Raw genomic sequence first — 23,980 nt, forward strand, 5'->3', positions numbered from 1 at the left:
CTCTCCACTTTCATATATCTTCATCTGCAGAACTTGTTTTTTCTTTCTTGTTCCCTTGCGCCGTCTCGACTGCACTTGTTGATACGATCGTCCCTTTCTCTTCCCCGCTCTGTTTGACCCGCTCCGATCTCACTATTCTTGGTAACGCGCGCAACAATACGAGACGGCCACGGCTGCCTTCAAGTGAGGTAGCGGAGGAAGCTGGATTTGAAGCCAGTCGCAGAGTCGTTCCACTGAACATATACTCACACCTACACACGCATTCACAATGGCCGAACATACCCATTCGCGGGGTGGTCCCACTCCCCAGGACTATTATGATGGATTTACCCGTGATCGAAGTTCGCTCAAGGACCGGTTTAAGAACATCGACGAGCAAGTCCATTTTGACAATTCCGTCCAGCAGCTCAGTGACCCACATACGAAGAATTTTGTACTGGACTTTGGAAACGACGATGCATTCTGCGCAATGAATTTGGAAACAGAGGATTTGAAATTATTGTTGAAAAAGCCGGTATGCAATTCACCCCCTCGATATCGATCATGAGAGAGCGCGCATGTGTGTGAGAGAGAAGAGAGAGACTGGACTAATGCGCAGTCCTCAGCGAGCGAAATGCTTTGGCACGAGGTGGATGTAAGTGCGATGAAACAGGGCCCATCCACGATCCTTGATACTTATATCTAACCATCAACCAATAGTAACATCTGGGCCCCTGAAAAGCAGAAAGAAACCGTCAAGGTAATCCGAGCTACTACTCTATCCACTGCACTACTACATGGTCTATCAAAACATAGATCACGCTCTAACCCAATAAGGATAGGCAATAACAACACAATACGGCGTCTCAGAACGACTACAAGGCCTAATGTGCACTGAGCCAGTCCTCCCCCGCCCTCAAGCCAAAGAACGGCAATCTCGTTCTCGCGATCTTGACCAGTCCCAAGCGTTCTCGCGTGATGATCTTGAAACTGCAATGCGTGCCAAGGAGGATCTAGAAAGCGTTGAGATGGCGAGTGCCCGCTCCGCGGCCAATCCTGGGAAACTTACTTTTGCTCAGATCACGGATCAGATCTGGCATTTCTCGTCGACGGATTATGGGCCTCGATGTAGGTTATGCGATATGATGTGATATGTTGGAGCAGAAGATTTACAAGGGACTCGGACTGACATTTGTTCAGATACGTGCATTGGCTATAATACTCTATTTGCAACGTCCGATACTAGTATTCCTCGAGAGGAAATGAATAATGGTCAAGACCTTCCAGAGGGTCGACGGCTCTGGACCTGGCTGGTTCTGTGTGATGATGGTAAGTGACAAACTGCACGATGAGTGATTAGTTGACGAGCACCGGGGAAATCTGTTCTTCTTTTTGCTAAGGTTGACCATAGGAACCGTGATCTCAATGCAGGAGAATCTATTCCCCCGACAGGATGCAGAGTTCCAACACAACCAATTAAAGATACTCAGGATTGCACGCAGAAATATCAAATCCATCTTCGAGGGTGTTTCCCGGCTTCACCAGAGCAAGACCGAGAACGACTCGCTGGTCACCATCCGAGTACGCCATTTCAACGATGTGGGTCCGGACCAGGCGAATATCAAACAAGATGATGGACCGAGTCTCCTCTTCTATTATCTCTTTGACGACTGGATGTCAAGCTTCGGTTTAGTCGCAAAGCGAGAGCACAAATACAGCATGCTCTTGGAAGAATTGGTAGGTCCTTGCATATCCCCGGTGGTCGAGCAGTAACTGACAACAGGATTACAGCGGGGCTCAATGCTCGATAAGCCAGTAGTGGATTTGGTGAACGAGTTGCACTGGTTAGGTCGCCGGCTCGGCGTGTTGAAGCGACTGTACCAGAGCTACGAGCTCATCATGCAGCGCGTGCTGCAGCGGCAGCGACTCCTGCGCGACGAAGCCCGGGGCACCCAACAACGACCAATACCCTTTGGAGCCACTTTTGAGGAAGTCGAGTTTGCGGAAAGGCGACAGGAGAGTCTGATGAGCAGTTCTAGCCTTCCATTCACAAATGACAAGCCCGTCGGGGTACTGTTGAGTTCGGCCGCGGTGGCTCGGTTCGAGCGGTTGGCGGATCGCATCAATTTGTACTGCTTGAGTGAGATCGAGACGTGCCTCGGCGAGAAGGAGTCATTGACATTCTTGGTGAGTGATGATTTATTTGGCCACGTTTCCATTACTTGCCAGTCCGGTTCAGCCTGCTAACCTGCGCGTCATGGCGACGATAGAACTTTAACTTGATTGCGCTCAAGGACTCCCAAGCCGTTGAAAAGTTGACACGAATCACGATCTTGTTGGCCAAGGCTACCATTATGTTCCTTCCGGTCAGTTTGATGACTGCCTATTTCTCGACGGAATTGAAGGGTGTCAAGGGGGGGATTCACGCAGGCGCAGTACTGGGTGGCCTTTGCGGTGATTCTATTTGTGTCGGTGCTTGTGTTGACAGTGTTTGGGAAGGCGAGCGATACGGTGGAAGGGAAGACGATCTATCAGTCATTGGTTAAGACATTCTTTCGGAAATCGCGAGAGAGGATGAGCAAGTCCAGCAAGTCCAGCAAGTCCCGGCGCGAGTGAGGGAGATCATGATCATCGTGGAGAGGGTAGAGAAGGTGGAGGGTGGATGGTGTCATGTCCAGGTCCATACCATATCCACGGGGACGAGTCCCACTGGGGATGGCGTCTTTCTTTTTCTTTTCTGGGCACTCGATGGGGCTGATAATCAGCGTGAGCCTATCAGCGGGGCCAACCAGGCGTCCAGATCTGGGTGAAGCCGCTGGGTCATGGTCCAAGTGGTGCGCCCGCCCCTCGCCTCCGGTATTTCAGATACTCGTACGGGACCAACACGGTGTCCTCTGTGAAGGAAGGATGTGATGAATGATATAGTAGATGACCACTGTATAGAATAGGAATCCGAATCTGGCAATTCGATGATGGGTGCCTGTTGGTCATAGCCACAGGGTAAAATAAGAAGGAGAGTCACCGCCTGCGTATTTCACAGGGAAGTGGCCGCTTCCAAACAAAAAAACAGGCCTCTCTCGGTGTGTCGCTGTTACCAGCAACACCAGCAACACCGGCAACACCACCACCACCCTCACTTCCCTTCTTCCCCTATCAACCTCACCTTCCATCTCTCCCCTCTCTCCCACCTCCTCCTTACCCAACTCACACACACATTACCCGGTATGTTATCATCCTCTGCTATTATCTACCCTTCTTTCTGCCCTCTATTTGCCTGTTACCACATGATCATCCCTTCCTTTGCCCCCCAATCCCCCCCTAAACCCTAAAATCCCCGACACAACACGTTTTCCAATCTCTCTCCCCCCCCCCCTCCGCCTTTCTTCTCCCTGATTTGACTTCCACCCAAATCTAACCTCCACTTCCAATTTTCCAGGGCTTCGAGTCTCCGCCATAATGGGTATCACCTTCTCGAAGTTGTTTGATAGACTATGGGGTCGCAAGGAGATGCGTATTCTGATGGTCGGTCTGGACGCTGCCGGAAAGACCACCATCCTGTACAAGCTCAAGCTCGGTGAAATTGTCACTACCATCCCTACAATCGGTCAGTCTTCCTCCGATTCATCTTTGCGACATCGCCACTTCAATTTCCTCGCAGGAAATCCCCCCCGACCGCGCAATACACAAAGAAGCAAAAGGGTTTCGCTGACATTCGACAAATTGCAGGCTTCAACGTCGAGACCGTCGAGTACAAGAACATCCAGTTTACCGTGTGGGATGTCGGTGGTCAGGATAAGATTCGTCCTCTGTGGCGCCACTACTTCCAGAACACCCAGGGTATCATCTTCGTGGTTGACAGCAACGATCGGGACCGTATTGTCGAGGCCCGCGAGGAGTTGCAGCGCATGCTGAACGAGGATGAGCTCCGGGACGCCCTTCTCTTGGTCTTCGCCAACAAGCAAGATCTGCCTGTAAGGATTCAATCTCAACATCCGACGAAACCCTTCCCTCGGATTTTCATTCCCTTTAAACCACTGCGGGAGACCCCGAGTACTAATGATGATGCGCTATGTTTAGAACGCCATGAGCCCCGCCGAGATTACCCAGCAACTTGGCCTCCAGAGCCTGACCCGCCGTGCTTGGGTAAGTTTTCTTTCTACACCACCTCCAAGAGGGCTGGCTACTTGCGCTTCCTGTGTTGTTCCTCTGCTAACACTGACACCTCCCAGTTCATCCAATCCACCTGCGCCACCACCGGTGACGGTCTCTACGAGGGTCTGGAGTGGCTCGCCGACACTCTCCGGAAAACGAACCGCGATTAAACGGATATAATACGAAATTGTGATGGGGGAGGAGTGTGTACGTAGCAGAGCAAGAGAAATACCACGGAAAATCTGCAAATGATGGATTGATGATTATGGCGGAGTTCTTTCACGAGGCCACCATCCTGGATGGACAGGACCATTGGCCGGGTTTGCGTGTTTTTGCTCACCATGGCTTTATTTCTCTTCGCTATGCTATTAGCCTCATTTGTTCTATTCTCTCTGGCGCCACGTCAAAATTGCTGGTTTCTCCTTTTTCGATTGATTGCATCATTTCTATCAGTATCATCAGTTCTGATTCTGATTCCGATTTCTGATCTGTCTCTGTGCTAATGGCTCCGTACTTTGTAGCTTCTCCGACCTATAATTATGCCCAAATTAAGTCTCTCAGTCTATACTCTACCCGTATACTCCCTACCAGAGTCTGCTAGTGGTTCATCCTTCCCACCTAATTGAGCAATCATCTGCAGCCAAATTTAGCAGCACATGCGTAATCCCTCATTTTCTCCTGTGGGCTTGGCAGATGCGCCGAGCCTTTTTTCTTTTTCTTTTTCTGTTTATTTTGTTGGTGATTTAATATGAAGCTGGTGCAAACTGGCCCCTGAACTCTTCCATTCAGCCCTATTGTGTTCTCTATTTTCTATTCTCTGTGTGGCTGCTTTGGTCTCCTCCGCGGCAAAAACACCGTCACGCCCCACGAGTGATTGCCAGGCCGACGATCTGCCACCACTTCCATCGCGTGCATCTTCTCCTCTTCCTCTTCCTCCTCCCTTCCCCCTTTCAACCCACTAGCGTCCGCTTCTATTTTAAGAGTCGTACTTCTCCGACAGATGTACCGCTGAATTGTCGCACTCCTCCCTCCCATGTTGACGACTGCCCCGGCAACATGACCGTCCAGGCCAGGAGATCTTCCGCCGCCTATAACAAACCCTCACCTTATAACTCACGAACACACGATAGCGATGTCGAGAAACAACCCATTGGCCGTCATCCCTACCGCCATCACCGTCGCAGCGATGACTCCGAAAGCGAATCCGAAAGCGACGACGCCGACGGCCCAGAACACTCCTCCACCTCCTACCCACCTGTCATGAACGGCGCGGGCCTGCGCCGTGCCCAGGCCGGCGTGGGTTTCCGTGTACCTCAGCGGATTATGCGATGGCTCTGCTTCGCTCTCTTTGTCTCTCTCCTCCTGTTCGTCCTCACACTCTTCCGGGTCACCATCTCTTCGTCGATCTCGCCGGTCGTGGTCGAACTCCCTAAAGCCAACACCAACAAACCTCCTCAATGGGAGAGCTTCCCGATGCTGAGTCGCTACGAGGGCGGCCTGTCAAAATTGGTTTCACGCAAGGATAATGTTCCCGAATACCCTGGTGATGGCCCAGAAGGCATGCCACTTCCGCGGGATGACACTTCGTCTACGGACGGTGAAGAGAATAAATTGAGCGCCAGGGACTTGAAGCCGACTATGTCGAGCTCGGTTTTCAACCCATACCCCGACTACGCGTCTGCCGACTACATCGGTAAATATGGTGAGAAGCGCGAGTGCTTCTTGGACAAGGACGGCAAGACTCGCGTACCGCTCATCCAGTCCTACCCGGAGTCCCAGAAGGGTTCCCAGACCCAGCCATGGGCTCGAACTCAATTCTGGGGATCCAGGATGATATGTGCTTTGATCGGTTTGGTCGTCTTGGCCCTTATGGATTGGGGTACGGGGTCAAGAAAGGCGGCATTGGCGCCGGTCTGGAAGGCCACCGCGATGGCGCCGAGCGCATTTGGGAGGATTCCCCTCCAATTGACTATCGTGGCGTGGATTGGGCTGGCGCACAGCAGAGGTGTCACGCTGCGAACCGCCATCGCTTCAATGAGCTACCAGAGCCGCGCCTGAACCGGTTCGTTTCGATGCCCGTGGGCGTTCCCAATGTGAACATCCCCTCCCTGGAGGATAGCTCGACAACGAAGCCTAAGGTTGGCTCGGATCGACTTTCGAGGACTGCTGTCGTTATTCGAACCTGGCACGACTTCCAGTACACCCCCGAGGATATTATGTATTTGCGATCTGTGATCTCCGAGCTGTCGCTTGTTTCCGGTGGCGAGTACACGATCCATTTCCTCATCCACGTCAAGAACGCCAATCTTCAAATTTGGTCGGATGACGAGACATACCAGCGTGTGCTGGACGAGGCATTGCCCGAGGAATTCCGTGGTATGGGGACACTTTGGTCGGAGCAGCAAATGGCTCTGATGTACCCTGGCCTGGAGGAAACCTTGACTCGTGGCTTGCCCATCCACGGTGTATACCGCAGCACCTATATGCCTATGCAGTACTTTGCCTACCAACACCCTGAATACGACTATTTCTGGAATTGGGAGATGGATGCCCGCTATACTGGCCACTGGTACCATCTTTTTGACAAGGTCGCCGAGTGGGCTAAACAACAGCCTCGCAAGGGTCTTTGGGACCGAAATGCCCGCTTCTACGTTCCCTCTGTTCATGGTTCATGGGATGACTTCCGCCACACAGTTCGCGTCCAGACGGAGAGTGGTACCAACAGCCCTAACAACCTTTGGAGTCCTAGGAAGCCCGGCGCCGATGGAGAGAGCGCTAGCAGTATGATGCATCACCAACAAGGTGACAAATCTATCTGGGGCCCCGAGCGACCCGACGAGCGTGATATTTTCGAGGTGGAGGGTGAAGGAATCCCACCGACCACGATGGAGAAGGACCAATATACCTGGGGCGTTGGCGAAGACGCCGACCTTATCGTTTTCAACCCGCTGTACGATCCCGAAGGCACTACTTGGCTACTTCGCGACGATGTTACAGGCTACAACAAGGAGAAGGGCATGCCCCCGCGCCGTACTGCAATCATCACCGCTTCTCGGATCTCCCGCAAGCTTCTCACCACCATGCACCGTGAGTGCAGTCTTAAGCACCACAGCATGTTCTCAGAGATGTGGCCCGCAACGACAGCTCTCCACCACGGTTTCAAGGCCGTCTTTGTCCCGCACGCCGTCTACATCGACCGCCGATGGCCCACGCGCTACTTGGAGTCTGTCTTCAATGCCGGTCGTAATGGTGCCTCTGGCGGAGCCCGCACGTCTATCTTTGGTGAACGCGAGCACAACTTCAGGGGTACAACTTGGTTTTACTCTGCCGGCTTTTCGCCGAATATCTGGCGCCGCTGGCTTGGACTGCGCGTCGACAACGACGGTGGCGAGCAACAAGAGTTGGCCGGCGAGGGCCGAATGTGTCTCCCACCTATGCTCCTACATCCAGTTAAGGGTGTGTCGATGGTTATTGACGACGGAGAACATGCTGAGGATATGTGAGGGGGGGAGATGCTTGGTGTTTTTTTTTCTCCCCTTTTCTTATATCTTCCACAAATCGTGGTTTTCTCCATCATGTCTAGATACCCACCACATAAATGTCCCTTAATTTACGGCCCCCCCTTCTCCCCGTCCCCCCCTACCGCACCTCATGCATTTGCTTTTTTCCAATTTTGGGTAGCTGGTGGTCAGCTGTGATCAGCTGGCATGATTGCATAACTTACTCTTCCTGTATAATGTCTCTTCATCCATTACCTCCCTGCCCGCAATATATGCGCCCACCCCCAACCCCAGCCCCTTGCTCTAGGATATGTTTTCTTCCCGGCACTGTGATGGTCATTGTACGAAAAAAGAATGGCGTTTCCTCTGTCTGGTGAAATCGGTGTGTGGGTGTGGGTGTGGGTGTCACAGACCATGTGTCTCGTGATGCATTTTACTTCATGTCTCAATGTCCCCAAATTCGCAGTCTAGTGCCTTAGGTATTTCTAGTTGTGAATTCGAATATTGTCTTTGTATACTTTTTAGCTCTGGCGTGAATAAATAGTAGGAAGTCTGCAATTGAAATAGAATTACTTTGGGTGTCTATTCAGTCAAGGAGTAGTGAGTAAAATTCAAGTTGGTGTATCATGCATGATATTATTATATGAGTAATTCTACTACCTGTAGCGAGCCAAATATTCACTATACAGTATGCAAATGCCGCTATGTCGAAGAGCAGAAAAAGAAACGAAAAAAAACCAGAAAGGCATCATCACCTTCATAATACCACCCCAAAGAAACAACCCCCATGATCACTCCACTAAAAGAAAACTAGTCAAACCAAAACTCAATCCCGAAAAGCAAAAGGCGACCACAGGGGCGACTTACGCTTCCCCGGCGCCATAATCCTCATAGAAGCATTAGAAATCTGCTCCGAGCAAGACCGCCGCTGCGAACGCCCATTAAGCGGCGACTTAACCACGAACGACGCCGGCGCAAAACAAATACTGCATTCATAGATCCCATCCTTATCAATGCCGAATGAGAGACAAGTCCTGCAAACTCGGTGCCCGCACTTTGTCAGTAAGACGTCGACACAGTCGCCGCCCATCACGCATGTATGGCAGAAATGAGTCGGGAATTGGATGCGCGGGTCTTGCATGCGTCGTTCGATCTCTGAGGCGAGTTCTTTGCCCTTTTCGACGCGGGCGCGGAGGAGGTGGACTTTTGTTTTCAGGGATTCTAGGGCGGGTTTATTGTATGGGTTGTATTTTGAATTGAAGTTGGCATTGACGAGTCCAGGTTGTGCTGGGTCTGTGTTGGTGTTGTTCGGGATGAGCGGTTTGTGTAGTGCTGGGACTGGTTCGAGGAAGATGATAGGGCGGAAATGTTCTGAGATGGGCTTGTTTTTCATCGATTCGTGTTCGAGGAGCCAGCGGCGTCGGATTTGACGGTTCAATAGCACTGTGAAGTAGACGGAGAGGGCTTGCAAGGCGCGCCATTCGGATATCGGGTCCAGAGTGAGTGGTGGCTTGGTGTCTTGGGATGAGCTGCGCTTTTCCATATTGCAGATGTCCATATGTACGAATTGTATAATTCAATTGAACACTTGGAACAGGGTGGCGAGATATTTGATGCAATGGGATGGATGTTCGTTGATACCTCTTCCCACTTTCCAGCCCAAAGTTGCGATCTTTGATAGAAAACATTCGACAGCAATTCTGATGCCTTGTAGTCTGTTTTTATAGATTTAAAAGGAAAACATGCAACAAAATATTGGTTCGGCCGACGCATTGCCGTAAATCCGATGGAGCCCTGGCTCTTGAGGCTCGCATCGTGCCGGCGGATCCATACCTCCGTGGCTCTACCCCAGACTAGAACTGGCCAGGCTCTTGCAACCAGGTGGCGTCAATCGGCTAGTGCACAAATGGAATGCAAGAAAAAGAGTACAAAAATGCAAGATTGAATCCAAGTGGTCGGGATCAAGATCCTTTCCTTGGGGATGGACCCTGGTTCCCTGGATCACAACCGTTGCCACTCGGCCGGAACCGAAGGCGATCCGAAGGCTCTGTCAGCCAGCTGTTTGGTCAGAGGAAAAGTAATACGTCTTTAGACAGACGAATTAAAATACTTGGATTCAATTTAAGGTAGTAAGGGGCGAGGCTAATCCATCGGTATCGCCGGTCAGTTATGATCTCACTTCTAGGTCAACTAGTTTAGCGCCTCGGCTATCGGTAGCCCCGTAGGTATTATTCAGCTGCCAAAATGAATCTTATATTATTTTCTTCAACACTTTACCTTCCAGATGGAGCCTGGTACAATTTCTTGAAGCCTGGAACCGAGGCTCTGCGCTAACCTACTGAGGAACGTTTGTCTCTAGTTCTTGAATTTTGCACATAGAACATGTAGCTTCTATCGCATAATGCATAGTCGTGGTCAATGGGTCGCCAGGAACGGGCGTCATACCAAATATCTCAAGGGTTGCCAGACGGTCTAGAACCTGGTGTAGATCGTCGACGTAGTCGACCCATCTGATACCACATCATCTTCTATACGAGAAATCTCCCAACTCGAGATAGAAACACCATCAAACCAAAATTTGTAGTGACACGTGCTGTCTTGGAGAACGTAATCAGGCTGGTGGTCGACTGTAATATTTACTGTTGAGTTCGGTCCAATATTGTCACTCTTTCCATGTTGCGCAGAGCGTAGCTTCAAGTAATTGGTTGTTTGAATTTCCAACCCATCTCCAGCTGCCTCCATGGGGTATATCCGGATCGGGAAACTAGTGCCGCCTTCTTCTGATAATCGCCAGATGGTTTGTTTCGTGTGGGATGTCATGCCGGCAGAATCCGAAATTAGCTCCTCGCAGACATACTCCCTACCATATGCAGGATTTGTGGGGTACCGTGGATGAAATGTCACTGATCCACCCATTCCGCCGATATATCCCCTTTTGGCAAGTTTCCATTCTCCATGAAGAGCTCGGAATATGGCCGTCGCTATGCCTGCCTGGGAGTCAAGAGTATTGGCATCACCAGTACCGCGAAGGCCTACCAAGGACAAGGAATCCAAAGTTGACTTTGCATCACTGTTCAAGTTCTCTATGCCCGAATTCTGACCATCTGTGGAAGTCAAGTCATTGTAAATATACCGAGCAGGAATAACAGGACCAGAACCCTCAATGCCTCGCAAAGCAGTGCGTTCAATCCCCAAGTCCTTGGCAAATGTTTCCATAAGCCCTACATAGTCACCCATCGGAAATTGGCCTCGCCAAGTCAGCGTGGCTGGCTGTCTCAAAAGTCGAATATTTTGCATCTGCGACTCAGCCGTAGCGAGCTCATGATTCTCCTGGGCCCATGTCTTGCCGAGAAATCGTGCTTGCATCTCTATGGCACCCCAGTAGGGACCACGATAATATCCGACGAAGCCAAGGTCTGGGATTTCTGATCGGAGACTGCCACCTTGGTCTAGAACCAGTGGGAGGAATGAGTCATCGGTGGTATATTCCAAGGTAGACAAGATATCTTCAGGTAGAAAGGATAGCGATTCAAACGGGGTGAATCCTGTAGCCATCACGATGGATGCGATGTTCTCCAATGTTATTGATTCGCCATCTGCGGTCTCAATCTGGACAGCTGCTAACTTGTTGGTAGGATCTGGGTGGATGGACACAGCTCGACCCATCTTCGGTACGATCGTGCCTGACTGGACGAATCCAGCATAGTCGTTACCTATGGCTACCCAGGGCGGACTGGAATCCGAAGCTCCTGGTCCTCCTTGATGCACGTGTCCGAGTTTCTCGTATTCTGCGCCAAGCAATGATCGGAAGTATTCACTGGTTTTGGCTACCTTTTCTTTTGGGATCGGTCCAAGATAGTATTCTATTGGACCGACAGGCCGGCGATCCAAATCATACATTGTCAAGTCGAGTGGAAGAAATCTAACCCTGGAAGATGGGAGTGTATGTGGGAGATAAGTTGGTAATGTCCAAAATGGTCTTGACGATATGTGATATATTGAATGTTTCAAGTTTGCTGGCGTACTTTTGCCCTCATTCACACCATGAAATTTGGAAGTAGAACGATGCAGCGCAAAAGTCGATGCGGATTCCACGCCAGACATACTTCCTCCGAGAACGAGGATATTCCCTCGGGAGAGGTCTTCATCGTTGGCAGCGTCATGACCTTTGGCGAGAGCCGAGCTGTGGACAACTCGGCCGTTGAACTGCGCCAACCCTGGTATTTTTGGTATATGAGGGCGAGCAAAGTATCCAGATGCCACCACAAGGTAGTCAAAATCCTCGGATTTCTCTGACTTGGTTGCCTGTGGTTGATCATGATCAACTAATTGGGTACTAGAGAATTATATAATCTCAACATTTGCTCTAAAAAGTCATGGCCAAACAAGGGCCAGCTGGGCACATACCTTTTCTGATCCCAGAAAACTCTCCATTTCGTAGAAGAATCGGGTTGGACCAATCGCTCAGTCCGCCTCACATAGCTCCCTAGCCTGAAAGCATCCCTCGGGATATAGCGCTGTGCATAGGCCGCCAAGTATTGGCCAACTTGGCTGGCCTGCGGAAACATCGGAATGTCACCATCTTCAATCACGGACTCCCAGGCGAGATCGGAAAACGCAACTGTGAAGCGGCTGAGATTCGTGCGCATCCGGGGATCCAAAGTCACCGGGTCGCTGGCATCTCGAGCTTTAGTGGGGGCGGCGCCGGTGTTCCAGAGACCACCGACTTCAAATCGACTATCAAATACCACTGGAGCGAATTTCCCAGGTGGGAAATTATGCAACAGTGTTTTTGCGGTGACCAGGCCGGATGGGCCGGCTCCTAGGGTGGAATTGGATTAGCAGGTTGTTCGGGGCTAGAGTGCCCGATGACCGATGGGCGACCAACCGATGATAGCCACTTTTTTGGGTGGTATAGCCATAGAGTTCTCTTTATGGAGTAGGATATCAAAGTGATAAGATCCCAGGTAGTGTCCTAGGTGCAAAGGCCAATAAACCTTGGGAAGCACCCGTCATGACTAGCAGTTGTGGTAAACCCTAAAAAATCCCCCGCGGTGGGGGCATCAACTTGGCACTGGCACATCCCCCCTCTTCTCTCTCGCCCCTCGCCCCCTCTCGACATGAACAACGCATAACTATGATGCTAGATATATTGGGCAAGATATGCAAGTATTGAAAATCTTATATTTTACAAAAGGTATTGGTATTAATATGCAAGTCATGACTTCTTTAGTTTAGCGGCCATTCGTGGCCGTGTCCAACAGAGCCGCAATGGGCGATGGGCCCACCGAGAAATGGCCGACTGTTGAATCACGATCTGATCACTTGGCCAGCGATGCAACACTGAGTTGAAATAGTTACACCTTTATCAATCTATGCTGTCTCAGATCAGAATTATGTACAAGTGTGTAGGGATATCATGGACGACGCCTTGCAACCAAACGCCCTCACGCGACAGGAGGTTGGCAAGAGTGGTTGGTAGTTTGATCCGATTTATCCGATGAAGAATCAAACATGAGACCAACGACTGTATTTGGGAGCCGCTTTTGCCGTCCAGCCAACAGCATACGCCCAACTAGGGGGCGTGCATGAGTAACCACAGTCCACTTTGCGCCATGACGTTCACGCCAAGGCGACAGGATACGAAGATGCACTCGGCATCGGGAGCCAGAAGGCCGACAAAAGTAATGGGAATCAATCAGGCGATAAGAGGAAGCAAAAGCCCGGATTGACTTTTAGTGGTTACGCCCCGATCGGCGTGCGGGGTCGACGACTCAAAGGAAAGGTCGAGAAGAAGGCTAGTCGAACTCAAGCACGACCGTGCGGCCGTGGAGGTGGGGACGATTGTAACCCATGGCTGGCCATGGTTGGTATCTTTCGAGCTCAAGAAACGTGTTCCAGCCATTCAGCCACCTGGATGTCTGGGGTGCGCTGAGTTGGCGTGCAGGCCTCGTTGACTTCCTGTTCTGTCACGAAGTTGTCGACGTTCCGGTGGGTCAATGGAATCTTATATTGGTTCTTCCTGCGAAGTTCCTCCTTCTCTGCGAGTGCTCCTGGCGATATCTTCGAGAGAGTATCGCGTATGCGTCGAATGCCAGTATTAGGGAATGATCGAGGTACCTGTGGAGGGCCAAAGGGAGTATCGACCTTCCATGGCTCTTCGGATGTAACGGAGCGACTGGTTTTGTTGGGTGACGAGCGACTTTGCGACATGATGAAAAAAGAAGAGGACGAGGACGAGGGTTCTTCAAGTTTATCTGTAGATTTTTTGGAGGCCGAAGAGAAAGTGGCGACCGGGAGGAAGACCATGATTAAGTATCTGCGTTGATCGAAGGAACTGGCTCTCGGGCCTAACCGCGAAAATAACTCCGCGGGACTCTTGGAGCGTAACGGTCTGATTGGGGCCCAGTATCCGACCCAAGGGGTTTAGGGTGCATTAGTCGCTGGGTTCGCTAGAATGAGCACTGTCGAGGTGACAGTTTTTGGGTCCAAGGCTCACTGAGCGAGCAGGGTTCGGACAGGGTTTCGTGTGCCACCATGTGGTCGAACAAGCGTGGAACTCCCAAGGACTCTTTCTCTCGCTCTGACTGGCTTCTTTACGTCATCTCGGTAACGAGGTGCCGATCCAAGCCAGCGACCAGTGATTTTGGGAAGGTTGCCCGGTGGAGCCGGTGTGAATTATTTGCTTCGTGAATGGGCGCCATCCCGGGGCGGTAAGACGGTACCTGGTGGACGTAGGGAGAGAGGGAGAGAGAGAGGTTAGCGGGTTGATGATCTTCATTTCCTAGGACCGTTTTGTCCGTCGGTCAAGAAACATATAATCTGCAGCACAGGAGTGGTTGACTCTGTGAGAGGCCTTTCCCCAGATACGAGGACATACTCGTCACGATATGTACATCTGGTGGAGATCTACATTTATTAGAACTTCAAGTTGGAAAAGAAATCACATCAATACTATCTTCAAGAGTCACCGATCCGAGTCTACGCAACTGTCTGCGATTCTGGAACCTTGATCCTAGCACACCGTGAGAGTACCTACCCTGGAGATGAGCTATTTACGACTAGCTGGATCCCTGCAGAACCCCGGATCAGATCGTCATCCGCCCTATTGCCACTCTGGCGGCAATCAGCCTTCATCTTCCAATTACTATTACAGGATGACAGGTACCCTTAACTTGACTTGGCGTTTGACTCGTAACACCGCAAGGGTCAGATCGTCATCGTGCCAATCATTGTCGGAAATGGGAAATTCCGGAAAGGCGACTATCGGGCATTTTCGCATCGGACAACCACAAATGGCGTAGGTATAGCTAATAAGTGTCGTATGGAAGCTCATTTACAAAACTTGAAGCCTGGATTGCTACATGCTTTTTTTTCATGCCCAGAGTCTCCACCCATCGCTACGTGTTTGTCCCACTCGTGGAGTTAAGAAATGATCTTTATCTTTAGTTCCGGTCAAATGCGGAAAATGTCGCTCTTTATTTTCGATCCAAGGGCGCAATAGCCCGATATTTGATGAATCACCAGCAGCCTGTGCTTAGTATGTATACCTAAAACTTGGGTGATCATCTCCAAGGTTGCCAAGCTCGTCCTCTGGGAGCTGGTATCGATCATCTCGCTTCCCCATATCACGTAGTTTGTTCTCTCGCTTCACCCAGACTAAAAAGATTATACAGGCTAGTCCGCAAATCCACGTCATTCCCAGACTGACACTAAATCCAGTTTTATAAGTAGGAGCCTCCGAGTCGAAGAAGATATTGCTTGCAACAAGCCCACCAATATTACCAATGCCTACCTGCATGGCGGCGGCAATCGACTGCTTGTAGTGACCTCCCATATTATTGCTGATCCAACCCAAAAGAATAGGCTGTGTAATATAACCCCCACAAGTGACGGCGTAAAGGGCAAAGTACCGTGCGCCCTTTGGAATTGATTCTTGGCAGAGCAACAACACCCATCCAATGGAAGCGACAACACAACCAACTATTGTGAAGGTGAACCGATGCTGAAGCTTGTCACTGACAACAGCAACGCATAGCGAGATTACTGTTGCAGCCACATAGATTGGAATACTCATCACCTGAGCCCGTATCGCAGTCCAACCGAGTTGCTTCAGAATTGTCGGTGTAAAAAACGAGCTCGCGTAGCCACCATTCACAATGCCAAAATACATCATCGGGCTGCAAAATGATTAGTGATTTCGAAAGATGACTTAGTTTCTTTGGTACACACCCAAGCCAGATTTTTATATCGCTAAGGACGCGTTTCCAGGTTGGACCATCCAACCGATCCATTCGTGCCTCGCCATGGTCAGCTTTCAAACGGGATAACAGCAGTTCTCGCTCCTCTTCATTCAAAAAGGTTGCTGTCTCGGGCCAATCGACTATCAGAAACTTGGACGCAGCAGCTGCGACGATCGTAGCAAGACCTTCAATGATGAAGATCCACCGCCATCCATTGTATCCCGCTATTCCCGCCATATTAGCAATCCCATATGCGAGTAACTGTTCATCGACCATTTAGTGCTGTTTTTCAATATAAGAATGATGCAAGAGAGTTATGCCATACCCCACTGACGGCACCGGCCATGATGCTTGCACTGAAGAACAAATTCATACGCCACTGTAGCTCGTATCGCTTGTAGTACATTGCAATCAAGTACACACATCCTATCAATGTCAGTCAAATCCCGAGTGTCATGTAAAAGGTGAGCAAACCTGGCATGAATCCAGCCTCAAAAACGCCCAACAAAAAGCGGCAAGCGACCAATCCACCAAAGCTTTTGGTAACACCTTGACAAACCGTGACGATTCCTGACACCAAGGCGAACGAGATTAATGGCATTTCTGTTTCTGTAGTAGTTCTTTAAACTTACCCCATGCGAACATTAATCCGCTGATCCACCAGGATGGTGAAACCTTTTTCAAGATAAGGTTGCACGGAACCTCGAAGAGGATGTAAGGGATGAAAAATATGAATAGCGCGATGTTGTAGTCATGCCCCTTCATGTTCAAATCTTCCTCTAGCCCCTGTAGTCGAGCATTGCCGATGTTTATCCGGTCGAGAAAAGCGAGAAGAAAGAGGAAAGTTAATATTGGGACAACATGGATATCGAGTTTCCGTAGTAATCGTTTCTCGGCCTCACGGTCGATCACAGGCATTGGCTGCTCTGACTTCATCTCTTCAACCTGCTCGTTCTCTAGGGCTTTTTCGGTGGGTTCCATATTTTTGAATTGCCGCTAGGAAACCAGCGCGAAGATTAATCGGCGGAACTGAGCTGAGTATGAGCTTCGCAACAGTCCGAGACGGCCCTAGGAATCTTGTTCTTGGAATGAGGGGCAAACAACCGATCGTAAGCAATGCGTTTGTGAGTTATCTGAATTGGAAGCATGAGACGGGCATCTTTTGTTTAAATACAACCCTGGGGGAGACTAGAAAACCATGTGAGACCTCGAGAGTTTGGGAGTGCTGGCGATCATCTCCCCCGCACACCATTCCTGGTCCTTGTTCCGCTGTTATGGTGCCTAGATGCACCTTGTTTCCGCTTCCAAGGCGCCAAGGACGCATTGAACTGGCCGACTGCAGAGTGAGATCGGTTTCCTCGACGATGAAGGTAATATGTGGCGGTCGGAAGCAAAGCTGTAGTGGAATAAAATTTCCCAATTATTGGACCCAGTACCAATCATTCAGAGACTGGACGCCTAACGGATAGATGTAAGCTAAATTAGAGTAGTCGATGGAATGCCAATCAACGAGGGTGTATTCTATTTGAGATAGGAGAGAAAAGGGCTTTTGTTTGTAGTAGCTTCTGTGAGCGGAAGACGTTCCGCTTTCATAAGAGGATATCTTCTCAGCCGAAACAATCCGAAGAAGAGCCAATCATGTCCTATCGCTAAAAGTTTCATCTTAGGGTCATTTGAGTCGTATCAGTGAAGTACAATCCTGCATGGCATACCCCGCTTCCTCGGGTGATCTACGGTGTCTCCGTAGGAACTTCGGTACTCAAAATAAGAATACCAGTGTGGATATTTGATCAGTAAGATGTTAACTAGGCAATTGGTGAATGGTTGTGCTTCGCCCAGGAACCTTAATACAGTGTTTCATGCTCAAAAATGCCCTTTCTTCAAGGCGCGCATTTAAGAACCCACATTCTTTCGAAGAATCGGCTCCAGAGGAAATACTTGTTCATCCTCGGTTACATCTTTATAAACCGTATCCCAACGGTGCTGAAGTGGTTCCGGAGTTTCCCAGGCGTTTTCTGGGTCGCGTAGCCAAAGTCGGAGCAAATGTCGCCTACTACAGTTAGCAACTTCCATGTATCAAGGGTTAGAAGAACCATACTCTTTTCCAGGCACATCTTTAAATCCATTACGAGCATGGAATATACTAAGATTGTTGGCGTATTGAATATCGCCCTTCTGGAAGTCCAAGGACGCTCTGTGCTCCTCTGCTAGAAAATGCAGTGCATCGAGTGCCTCTGCTTGGGCTTCCGTGATTGGAGGGATATCAGCCGACCGAGGCTGGGCCTTGAAGCCTGTAAAATAACGCCTGGCATACTGGATAAGCACACGCTCGGGGGTACTTTCAGTAGCTGGCTGGTGGTATAAAAGAGGCCGAAGAGTGTATGGTTTGTTTGGATTGTTGAATCTGCGCGAGTAAATTAGCATCAATTTTCAATTCCTGGGAAACGGCAACAAAAGTATGCTTTCTTACCCATCAACTGGCCAATCCTGAGATAAAATGTGGAGGATATCAGGTCTCTCCTTTGCCAAAATATTATAGACATTCCAGCTACTGGAAAGATAGCTTTCACCACCCTCGGCCGCAGGACTCAGACAAAGAAGAGAGATTATATCCCCTGCGTCTGTATGAAAAACTTGCTTATCAGCTGTATTAGAAGGTGCACCAATTTTCTCCCTCTCAACGGTGTTGCTGATGTCCTTAATATGCGATATCACCGGGGAAGTTCCATTCTGAAGTCGCGTGTCCTGTTGGCGACCACGAATGCTTCCAATATGGGACGAAACACCGGTGTAGATGATGATATTGTCTTCTCGGGAATAGCTGTCGATACACAGTCCCCTTAATACAAAGAATCCCCGGCCATTGTGAATTTCTTTAGAAAGATCTCTCAGGACTGGATGAAGGCTTGGCAAAGGGAACGTGAGCTGATTGATGTTCCCGAGCGGCTTGTTGAGGGCTACAAAATTAGCTTCTATTTGGCTCTCGAATCGAAGTTTCCAAATGCATACCCTTGAAACTATGCAAGGCGGCATCGATCTCATCAAGCTGGCTATCATTCAATTGGTAAGCCCAGTCAATCCGCTTTTCAATATCCTTTCCTTCCCAAACAAGAGGAGAAATAAGCTGGGACGGAAATCCAGTCGGCACATCGGTTTGAAGATTTCCAGATTCAAGTCGAAGACGTGTTCGCTCCTGGTATTTTGCGAAGTCGGGGTGATACTCAATATCGGGCTGTGTAGGCCGAGTGATTGTTTCGACAGCAGACATGTTGACTGACAAAAGGTGGCTGTGAATAACCGTTGCACAGAACAAGCAGAGCCCCCAAGGTTTAAGACAGACAAGCACTTAAATAAGCATCGTTCTAGTATTTCTTACGTACAAACTGCGATCGCGTCTGATCGCGCCATGTCCTATTTTCTCGGACAGTTAATTAATCAAAAAGCATCCATTCGCTGCGATTCGCAACATAAGCCCCACTCACGACGATTTCTCAACTGTGTTGCATCGATCTGCATTGTTAAAGATTCACCACGTTACGCCAAATTCGCGAGTGGAAAAGTGGGGGGGGAGCAGAATCGTGCGTGGCATTTACACCAGCAAGTGGTTTCTAAATCGCCGGTAAAGTAGGATTATTGTCAGCAAGCTGGAACTGGGCTGGATGGTAGTAGTAGTAGTAGTAGTAGTAGATCACAGCTTCAGTCGAGCCGCTCATATATTTACCATTACTACTGCTAGTTACTACTAGTAGTAGTACCAACTGTGCTCAGGCTCAAATTATTAGGGTCGAGAGAAATGTCGACGATATACTGATCCAAACTTCAATGAGACCATTCAGACCTCGCCTGCGTCAACCAGTGCCAGGTGGTAACCTCAAGATCCTGAGATATTTTCGTACTGGTACTAGTAATGCTGAGGTATAAATTGAAGCCAGTAGGTAGTCCACATTCCCAACCTTGGAAGACGACAAGCTCCAACAAAGCTCACTGAGCTTGTTTCTTTCTAAGCACGCGAGCTCCGTGCTATTGCACACTAACAATATCTCAAACCATGCGTCAAGTGGGCCCGTTATCATTCCATAGAAACATCCGATGGCGACAGATCAGCGGGCTGTTTGGGCGCGGCGCGTGCCCACACCAGGATTAGGACGATCACGACATTGATGCTACATAGTTGTCATTTCAAAATGGTACATGTTGTAGCTGCCATTTAAGTCTTTTGGCCGGCTAAACAATGGTCAGAACACAATACCGCTATGTCCAAGCACCTCCAAATCACACACGGTGAGATTGTCTTGAATTTTGTCGAACAAAGATGCGGCTCCTGACTGACGAATCAGAGCCCGCCGAGGCGGATTTGTCTTCCAGCAGCGGCGATGGCTCAAGCTCCAGCCTTCAGGTCAAGGAGGCGCACATTCTACAAGAACGCAGGATCGGTCTTCTTGGAGCGATTTCGCTCATCGTGAACAAAATCATTGGCGCGGGGTATGTGACCCTATGTTTGACTAAACATTGGACAGCTGCTCACCCAGAACAGAATATTCTCGACTCCAACTTCTATTTTCAAACTAAGCGGCAGTCCGGGACTGGCCTTGATTCTTTGGGTGATCGCTGGAGTAATCTCAACATGTGGTGCTATGGTACTACTCGAGTTTGGTAGCGGTATTCCAAGGTCGGGTGGAATGAAAGTCTATCTAGAGCGGTGCTTTTCACCCCGACTTTTAGTGACTTGTGTATATCTCTTCTACTGTGCTATTCTACGTGGGTCTTCTTTTCTCGTTTTTCTATCATTATTCGGCTACTAATTTGGTCACTCACTACAGAGACTTCAGCTAGTAACGCCATCACAGCTTCATCTTATATTCTCAAAGCGGCCTCAGTAGATTCTACTACTTGGAAACTTCGAGGACTGGCTATTTCTGCCGTCTCATTTGCCGTCGGTATTCACACCGTGGCACCGAGAGTGGGAAGAGGATTGCAAGATGTTCTTAGCATCGTGAAGCTATTCACACTCTTTTTTATCGTATGCACAGGATTCGCTGCCTTGGGAGGCCATCTTAGGGTGCCTAAACCAGACAACCTTTCCGTCTCTTCGTCATTCCGAGGCACCTCGAGTAGCGGCTATAATATTGGTACCGCATTGCTAGATGCAATATTTTCTTTCCAGGGATATGATAATTTGAATGCGGTAACTACCACTCACGCTGTCCTAGACAACAGTCATAGGCTAACTTGCGCTCCCAGGTCTTGTCTGAAGTGAAGAATCCCCAGCGTACGCTTCGCATAGCTCTTCCTACCGCCATGAGCCTGGTCACCGTGCTCTATGTGTTAGCAAACATTGCATACGTATGAGGCCTTTTTCCCAGAGGAGAATTTTCACTCACTAACATGTTTTCAGTTTGCCGGGGTTTCGCGCGAAGACTTCCTAGCTTCCGATCTGACCATTGCAGCCTCTCTTTTCAACAACGTCTTTGGCAATTCTGCAGCTATCAAAGCACTACCTGCTCTGGTCGCTATCTCTGCCATCGGCCATCTACTAGGTGTGGCTTTCACTGTTTGTATGTATCGACAATTTGTTACAGCCTCTATTTCCCAAGCCAGGGGCTAATATGAAATGACAGCGCGAGTCTTGCAAGAATTAGCCAAAGATGGTGTCACGCCCTTTCCTAGTATTGTCATGCAAAATCGACCATTCAAGACCCCCATTAGCGCTCTCGCAATTCACCTGGGGGTGAGTATCATCTTGATTTGTGCTCCTCCCGCAGGGGCTGCTTTCGATTTTGTCGTTGGTCTTGGAACTTATCCTACGGTATTTCTCTTGACTTTTGTTACTATTGGATTGATCAAACTGCGCCTTTCGAAGGATGAAGATTTTCAATCTAATTTTAAAGTTCCTTGGGTCATTTTGGGCTTCTATCTCGCCAGCAACATTGTAAGTTGCTCCCAATCTCTCTGTGCAATGTCAAATTTATGCTGACGAATTAACCCAGTTTCTTTTGGTGATGCCTTTCATTCCTCCATCTGATGGTAAAGGTAACACGAGTCTCCCTTACTACCTTTCTCCTGTGGTGGCACTAGCTATTCTAGCTGTTGGTGTCATATATTATACCATCCGCTTTGTACTATTGCCGTGGGCTTTTGGGTACAGATTGGAATCGGTGGTGGTCAATTTGAGTGACGGGTCGCAAGTCTCAAGATACAAAATTAAGAAGACAACTTGAGGTATTAGTATTTGAAGGCTCTCGAGGTTCGGACCTTTAAATATTCAACTCGACGAGATCGTTCTCTTTCGAATTTCTCTCGTCGGATCACCTAATTTACCGAATATACCGAACCTACCGAGCCTACCGAAATAGCCGAATCTGCCGAATCTGCCGCAGTATACAATTGGCTTATATTGGCTGGTTTTATCAGGTGTGATTTCGGGGGAGGATTTCGTGATCCCTGGAACTTGATTGGGTAGGATAGATGCGACCGATACATTAACTACATATTCTGCATTCAAAACAACACCTGAAAGCCAATCACGGACCTATTCTCAAGTGTTTTCTGGCTGTGATCGAGCATATTCATATCCTGCGTAAATCATTATAATCCTGGTTATACTCTCAACTAATTACTACTAGTATACACGGAAAGACGTGCCGGATAGTTACCCCGCATATTCTATACTGGACTAACCACTGTGAAGCATGATTATCTCGGCTAAGGTGCGAGTCGTACAGTTTATTGCGTGCTACGTATACTCGTCCTTTGCCATGACCCGGCTCTATATAAATGGTGGAAGTAGACCCGGAAACTGAACGTAGATTTTCAACAAGAGTGAACGTTCTGATTGCTTTTGCATCGTTTTCACCATGGCTCCTGGAATTCAAGACTCATCTCTTCCTTCTCGCCCTACACCTAAGGATGGCACTACTTACCCTGTGCCACTGAAGCTTACTGGTGCTTTGGACAAGTTTTCTTTTGAGGATACGACACCGGCCATTGGTCGTGAATTTCACAATGTCAACATCGTCGATGACCTCTTGAATGCCGAAAATGCCGATGAACTGATTCGCGACGTTGCTATTACAAGTAATTATCTCCAGCTCGCATTTTCAGGATATCTACAACTCTCAAGACTGACCACCTTCTGATACAGTCTCTCAACGTGGAGTTGTCTTTTTCCGAGCCCAAAATAACCTCGACGATGACTTGCAGAAGAAGTTTGTCCACCGACTGGGCCAGCTTTCCGGCAAGCCAGCAGACTCAACACTGCACATTCATCCGGTCCTCAACAACACCAGTGAATTTGGGGTCAACGACGCACAAGTCAGCACCATCAGCTCGGTCATTCGCAAGAGGATGTTCCGTCACCAGAATCAGCCCAACAAGCGCCGCTATGATTCAGCCCAATGGCACTCAGATATCCAATTCGAGGAAGCTCCAGCCGACTACACCTCGCTCCGACTTACCCAGCTTCCTAGCTCTGGTGGAGATACACTTTGGGCCTCAGGCTATGACCTCTATGATCGATTTTCACCGGCTTACCAAAAGTTCTTTGAGGGACTTACTGCAACCTATATTGGCGATGGCTTCCTCAAGGCTGCGGAGGCAGATCCCAATATTATCGTTCACACTGACCCTCGAGGTAGCCCACTGAACACTGGATCTCACTTGTCCGCTGTTCACCCTATCGTGCGGACCAACCCAGTGACCGGTTGGAAGAGTATCTACGCCGTGGGGCCATTTCCTAAGCAGATTAATGAGCTTACCCAGGACGAGTCTGATGAGCTTCTGAAGAAATTTTATAATACTATCCTCGAAGGCCATGACATCCAGGTCAGGTTCAAGTGGAGAAATGAGAACGATATCGGTTAGTGACGAGCCTCCTTTCTGAGCCCCTCCTGTTTTCAAGTTTCTAACTAGATTTTAGCCATCTGGGATAATCGATCTGCATTCCATACCGCTACATTTGATTACGAAGGTCTCGGCGAGCGATATGGCCACCGAGCCGTTGGTATCGGCGAGAAGCCTTTCCTTGATCCCAACAGCACCTCGAAGGCTGAGGCTCTGGCTGCCAGCGCTAAATAACTTGAACTTGAAGTTCGCAAATCCATACTTTCC

General features: G+C 49.2%; 10 protein-coding genes across 10 annotated transcripts; 5 read left to right on the forward strand and 5 right to left on the reverse strand.

Moving 5' to 3' along the window:
- Positions 1-268: 268 nt before the first annotated feature.
- N7481_009528 (uncharacterized protein) lies at positions 269-2,525 on the forward strand (the record flags this gene model as incomplete). Its single annotated transcript, XM_057268747.1, has 8 exons — positions 269-514; positions 606-634; positions 700-739; positions 822-1,107; positions 1,180-1,308; positions 1,391-1,716; positions 1,771-2,166; positions 2,274-2,525. 8 exons carry the CDS (start codon positions 269-271, stop codon positions 2,523-2,525), a joined length of 1,704 nt encoding a protein of 567 aa, XP_057119424.1.
- A 910-nt stretch (positions 2,526-3,435) lies between these two features.
- On the forward strand, positions 3,436-4,301 carry arfA (putative ADP-ribosylation factor; the record flags this gene model as incomplete). The annotated part of the gene is made up of 4 exons (XM_057268748.1): positions 3,436-3,583; positions 3,706-3,950; positions 4,057-4,122; positions 4,209-4,301. The coding sequence occupies 4 exons, from the start codon at positions 3,436-3,438 to the stop codon at positions 4,299-4,301; spliced, it is 552 nt and encodes a 183-aa protein (XP_057119425.1).
- Positions 4,302-5,187: 886 nt separating this feature from the next.
- N7481_009530 (DUF3405 domain-containing protein) lies at positions 5,188-7,634 on the forward strand (the record flags this gene model as incomplete). Its single annotated transcript, XM_057268749.1, has 2 exons — positions 5,188-5,833; positions 5,893-7,634. 2 exons carry the CDS (start codon positions 5,188-5,190, stop codon positions 7,632-7,634), a joined length of 2,388 nt encoding a protein of 795 aa, XP_057119426.1.
- Positions 7,635-8,422: 788 nt separating this feature from the next.
- N7481_009531 (uncharacterized protein) lies at positions 8,423-9,189 on the reverse strand (the record flags this gene model as incomplete). The annotated part of the gene is made up of 2 exons (XM_057268750.1): positions 8,423-8,430; positions 8,499-9,189. The coding sequence occupies 2 exons, from the start codon at positions 9,187-9,189 to the stop codon at positions 8,423-8,425; spliced, it is 699 nt and encodes a 232-aa protein (XP_057119427.1).
- A 914-nt stretch (positions 9,190-10,103) lies between these two features.
- N7481_009532 (uncharacterized protein) lies at positions 10,104-12,553 on the reverse strand (the record flags this gene model as incomplete). The annotated part of the gene is made up of 3 exons (XM_057268751.1): positions 10,104-11,967; positions 12,039-12,453; positions 12,520-12,553. The coding sequence occupies 3 exons, from the start codon at positions 12,551-12,553 to the stop codon at positions 10,104-10,106; spliced, it is 2,313 nt and encodes a 770-aa protein (XP_057119428.1).
- Positions 12,554-13,514: 961 nt separating this feature from the next.
- On the reverse strand, positions 13,515-13,844 carry N7481_009533 (uncharacterized protein; the record flags this gene model as incomplete). The annotated part of the gene is made up of 1 exon (XM_057268752.1): positions 13,515-13,844. One exon carries the CDS (start codon positions 13,842-13,844, stop codon positions 13,515-13,517), a length of 330 nt encoding a protein of 109 aa, XP_057119429.1.
- Positions 13,845-15,168: 1,324 nt separating this feature from the next.
- N7481_009534 (uncharacterized protein) lies at positions 15,169-16,870 on the reverse strand (the record flags this gene model as incomplete). The annotated part of the gene is made up of 5 exons (XM_057268753.1): positions 15,169-15,811; positions 15,864-16,135; positions 16,200-16,300; positions 16,349-16,444; positions 16,507-16,870. Coding segments are annotated over 5 exons (1,476 nt in total), but the record flags the coding sequence as incomplete, so codon positions are not given.
- Positions 16,871-17,767: 897 nt separating this feature from the next.
- On the reverse strand, positions 17,768-19,142 carry N7481_009535 (TauD/TfdA family dioxygenase; the record flags this gene model as incomplete). Its single annotated transcript, XM_057268754.1, has 4 exons — positions 17,768-17,924; positions 17,973-18,278; positions 18,345-18,831; positions 18,884-19,142. 4 exons carry the CDS (start codon positions 19,140-19,142, stop codon positions 17,768-17,770), a joined length of 1,209 nt encoding a protein of 402 aa, XP_057119431.1.
- A 985-nt stretch (positions 19,143-20,127) lies between these two features.
- Positions 20,128-22,092, forward strand: N7481_009536 (uncharacterized protein; the record flags this gene model as incomplete). Its single annotated transcript, XM_057268755.1, has 8 exons — positions 20,128-20,155; positions 20,212-20,356; positions 20,409-20,632; positions 20,695-21,059; positions 21,116-21,217; positions 21,270-21,429; positions 21,493-21,803; positions 21,862-22,092. 8 exons carry the CDS (start codon positions 20,128-20,130, stop codon positions 22,090-22,092), a joined length of 1,566 nt encoding a protein of 521 aa, XP_057119432.1.
- Positions 22,093-22,728: 636 nt separating this feature from the next.
- Positions 22,729-23,947, forward strand: N7481_009537 (TauD/TfdA dioxygenase family protein; the record flags this gene model as incomplete). Its single annotated transcript, XM_057268756.1, has 3 exons — positions 22,729-22,948; positions 23,016-23,729; positions 23,790-23,947. The coding sequence occupies 3 exons, from the start codon at positions 22,729-22,731 to the stop codon at positions 23,945-23,947; spliced, it is 1,092 nt and encodes a 363-aa protein (XP_057119433.1).
- Between the last annotated feature and the right edge of the window lie 33 nt (positions 23,948-23,980).

The sequence above is a fragment of the Penicillium waksmanii genome, assembly GCF_028829765.1.
Source record: "Penicillium waksmanii strain IBT 27052 chromosome Unknown utg000008l:1.0-5622682.0:1.0-5626561.0, whole genome shotgun sequence".
In the NCBI taxonomy this organism is placed as follows: Eukaryota; Fungi; Ascomycota; class Eurotiomycetes; order Eurotiales; family Aspergillaceae; genus Penicillium; species Penicillium waksmanii.